This window comes from Bison bison, unplaced genomic scaffold, assembly GCF_000754665.1.
Source record: "Bison bison bison isolate TAMUID 2011002044 unplaced genomic scaffold, Bison_UMD1.0 scf7180017864472, whole genome shotgun sequence".
NCBI lineage: Eukaryota > Metazoa > Chordata > Mammalia > Artiodactyla > Bovidae > Bison > Bison bison.
The window spans coordinates 3,703,856-3,707,206 of NW_011495033.1; the positions used below are offsets into that span (position 1 = coordinate 3,703,856).

The 3,351-nt window shown below is 50.8% G+C and overlaps 1 protein-coding gene across 2 annotated transcripts in view; it reads left to right on the forward strand.

The window, feature by feature from the left end:
• The window catches only part of SEZ6 (seizure related 6 homolog (mouse)), a 26,062-nt gene that overhangs the window by 10,951 nt on the left and 11,760 nt on the right, over positions 1–3,351 (forward strand). For both annotated transcript variants that reach the window (XM_010861390.1, XM_010861389.1), the window contains exon 3: positions 3,113–3,308. In XM_010861390.1, the coding sequence (XP_010859692.1) occupies positions 3,113–3,308 (196 nt within the window). The remainder of the gene's footprint in view (positions 1–3,112; positions 3,309–3,351) is intronic.

The following is a 3,351-nucleotide window of genomic DNA, read 5'->3' on the forward strand; positions in this document are numbered from 1 at the left end:
CATGCATTGGAGAAGGAAATGGCAACCCACTCCAGTATTCTTGCCTGGAGAATCCCAGGGACAGAGGAGCCTAGTGGGCTGCCATCTATGGGGTCACACAGAGTCTGATATGACTGAAGCGACTTAGCAGCAGCAGCAGCAGCAGCAGCAGACGGGGTCTAAGAGTCAGCTCCTGGGTGGTGCTGACGCTGCTGGCCCAGGGACCGCATTTTGAGTAGCAAAGATTCACACTAGGCCGTTTTATAGATGAAGAAACTAAAGCTCAAATAGTCGGCATATTTGTCCAAGATCACATGGCTAGAATTAGGTCCCAGACCTCTGGGCTCCTGACCCAATGCTTCTCTACCAGGCCACACACTCACCTGGACAGAAGCCACTCACCTAAGACTGGGACTCAATCCCATCTCAGTGCCGGGACTCAAACCCGTCCAAAACCCATGATCTTCCAACTGAGGTCACATGCCTGGTTTCAGAACTTAATGAAGGGCAGGTTCTTTGTGAATCACTGCAGGAGGAATTCAGCGAGAGTCAAAGTGATAGGCAAGAAGTAGGTTTATTAATATAGGATTTATTGTAAGAGAAGCAAGTGGGCAGGTGAGGAAACTCTGCCCCGAGGATTAAGTAGGCTACACTTTTATAGTCAAAGGAAAGTGAGGGAGGGAGAAAGACTGCCTTCTTTGAGAAGATGTCAGGCTTACATCACTAGTTGCTCCTTCATATCGGGCAGGAGAGTGTTTGATCCTATGAGGTCAAACTAGGATTATCATTGATTGTTGTTGCTCAGTCACTCAGTGGTGTCTGACTATTTGCGACCCCATGAACTGCAGCACACCAGGGTTCCCTGTCCTTCACTCCCTCCCAGAGTTTGCTCAAACTCATGTCCATTGAGTCGATGATGCCATCCAATCATCTCATCTTCTGTCGCCCCCTTCTCCTCCTGCCGTCAATCTTTCCCAGCATCAGGGTCTTTTCCAATGAGTCAGCTCTTGGTGGACAAATTGTTGGAGCTTCAGCTTCAGCATCGGTTCTTCCAGTGAATATTCAGTGTTTATTTCCCTTAGGATTGACTGGTTTGATCTCCTTGCTCTCCAAGACACCCTCAAGAGTCTTCTCCAGCACCATAGTTCGAAAGCATCAATTCTTTGGATTATCATAGCAAGTAGCTCAGTTGGTTAAGAATCTGCCTGCAATGCAGGAGACCAGGGTTCGATCCCTGGGTCAGGGAAGATCCCCTGGAGAAAGAAATGGCAACCCACTCCAGTATTCTTGCTTGGAAAATCTCATGGACACAGGAGCCTGGTGGGCGGCAGTCCATGGGGTCGCAAAGAGTCAGGCAACTAACTAACTGAGCAACTAACACTTACTTACTAACACTTATTCAAAACAGTAGAAGGTTGTTGTTGGTTTTTTCTCTTTATCTAATGGCCTGGGGCATGTCTCATGCTTTTATTTATGGCTTTATGGTTAAGCAAGCCTGCTTCATTTCACAATGTTCCAATAGCTTTCTTGAGTGATCATTAACTTATACTGGTGTCCCAAAGTTTTCTAGGTTTCCCCTCTCTATCCATAGTCTCCTACTGGGACTTCGATAGCTACCTGTTTAACTATCCTATTCTAATCCTATCACTACCATTTCTCCTCTGGGCAGACTCTGTTGCTGTCCAATCCTTGTTTGACTGAATGAAGGCATGGAGCCCAGAAGGATGCTCCAGGGATTGAAGGACTAAGGATTGGAGTGATGGCAGAGGGGCCTGTGACAGACAGGAAATGATCAGAAGGGAGGGGTGTGGTGTAAGACCAGGCTGAGCAGTCAGTAGGGGCCAAGTGGGGCAGGGACCCCAGGGCCACAGCAAAGAGCTCGGGCTAGATACTATGGTCTTTGTGGGCTCACTGGAAACTCACAGAGGATTTAAATAAGAAAGCACCATGAGTAGCCACAGATCAGGGCGATTCACTGGCTGCAGTTCAGATAATATTGATGTAGAGGGAAGAGTGGGGTAAGCCCTGCAGGCAGAAAGGCTGGCAGGAGCCTGCTGCATTGGTCCAGGTGAGCAGTAACAGTGAGGACTGTGGGGAGGGGGCAGTGAACAGAGCTGGGGGCCAGTTGACAGGATGGAATGACTGACTGGATGTGGAATATGAGGCAGGAGGCAATATGCTAGTTTCTAACTTGGGCTTACAGATGGATAGTGAGGTCATTCCCTGAGCTAGGGGCCAGGAGAGCTGCTAGTTGAGGAAAGAGAAGAAGGTGGCTTAGTTTGAGGCAGACTGGGTGAGAGATGCCTGTGAGGGATCCAGCAGGGGATTTTCAGGGGAAACTGGGCTCATGGGTCTGATGTTTAAGACCCCACCTTGCTGGCCAGGCCCCTGGACACCACCTAGTTCAACCTACCCACTACATTCCCACTTTACAGATGAGAAAACTGAGCCTCAAGCAAGGAAGGGACAGGAAGCATATGGTGTAGTTGAAAAGTTTTGGAAAACAGAAGTGAAGTGACATGAAAGTCGTTCAGTCGTGTCCGACTCTTTGCGACCCTGAGGACTATACAGTCCATGGAATTCTCCAGGCCAGAATATTGGAGTGGGTAGCCTTTCCCTTCTCCAGATGTGTTTACAAATCCCACTTCTACTAATCTCTGGGTGCGTGCATGTGTGTGCTCAGCTGTGTCTGACTCTTTGCAATACCATGGACTGTGGCCTGTCAGGCTCCTCTGTCCATGGAATTCTCCAGGCAAGAATACTGGAGTGGGTTGCCATTCCCTTCTCCAGGAGGTTCCCAATCCAGGGATCAAACCTGTGTCCCCTGTGTCTCCTGCATTGGCAGGCAGATTCTTTACCATCGCACTACCTGAGAAGCCCTATAATCTCTCTGCGACCTTGAATAATATACTTACTATCTCTGAACTTCAGGTCCCATTCCACAGGGTTACTGGGGAGGTAAAATGAGCTCTTCCTGCACTGAAGAGCCTAGCTCCAGGCTGGGGGCTCCAATGCCCAGGGGGCACCGAGGACTGGCCATGCCTCGGGGCCTGCGGGAGCCTGAGGGCAGCAGGGCTCAATCAGTAAAAAGAAGCCTGACCCTTCTGCTTTGCTCTGTCTATCCCATGGGCAGGTCCAGAACATCAGCCTCCGAGAGGGGGAGACCGTGACCGTGGAGGGCCTCGGGGGGCCTGACCCACTGCCCCTGGCCAACCAGTCTTTCCTGCTGAGGGGCCAAGTCATCCGCAGCCCCACCCACCAGGCAGCCCTGAGGTTCCAGAGCCTCCCACCCCCTGCTGGGCCTGGCACCTTCCATTTCCACTACCAAGGTAGGCCTGGGGAGCTGAGGGCAGCACCAGTCCAGACTGGCTG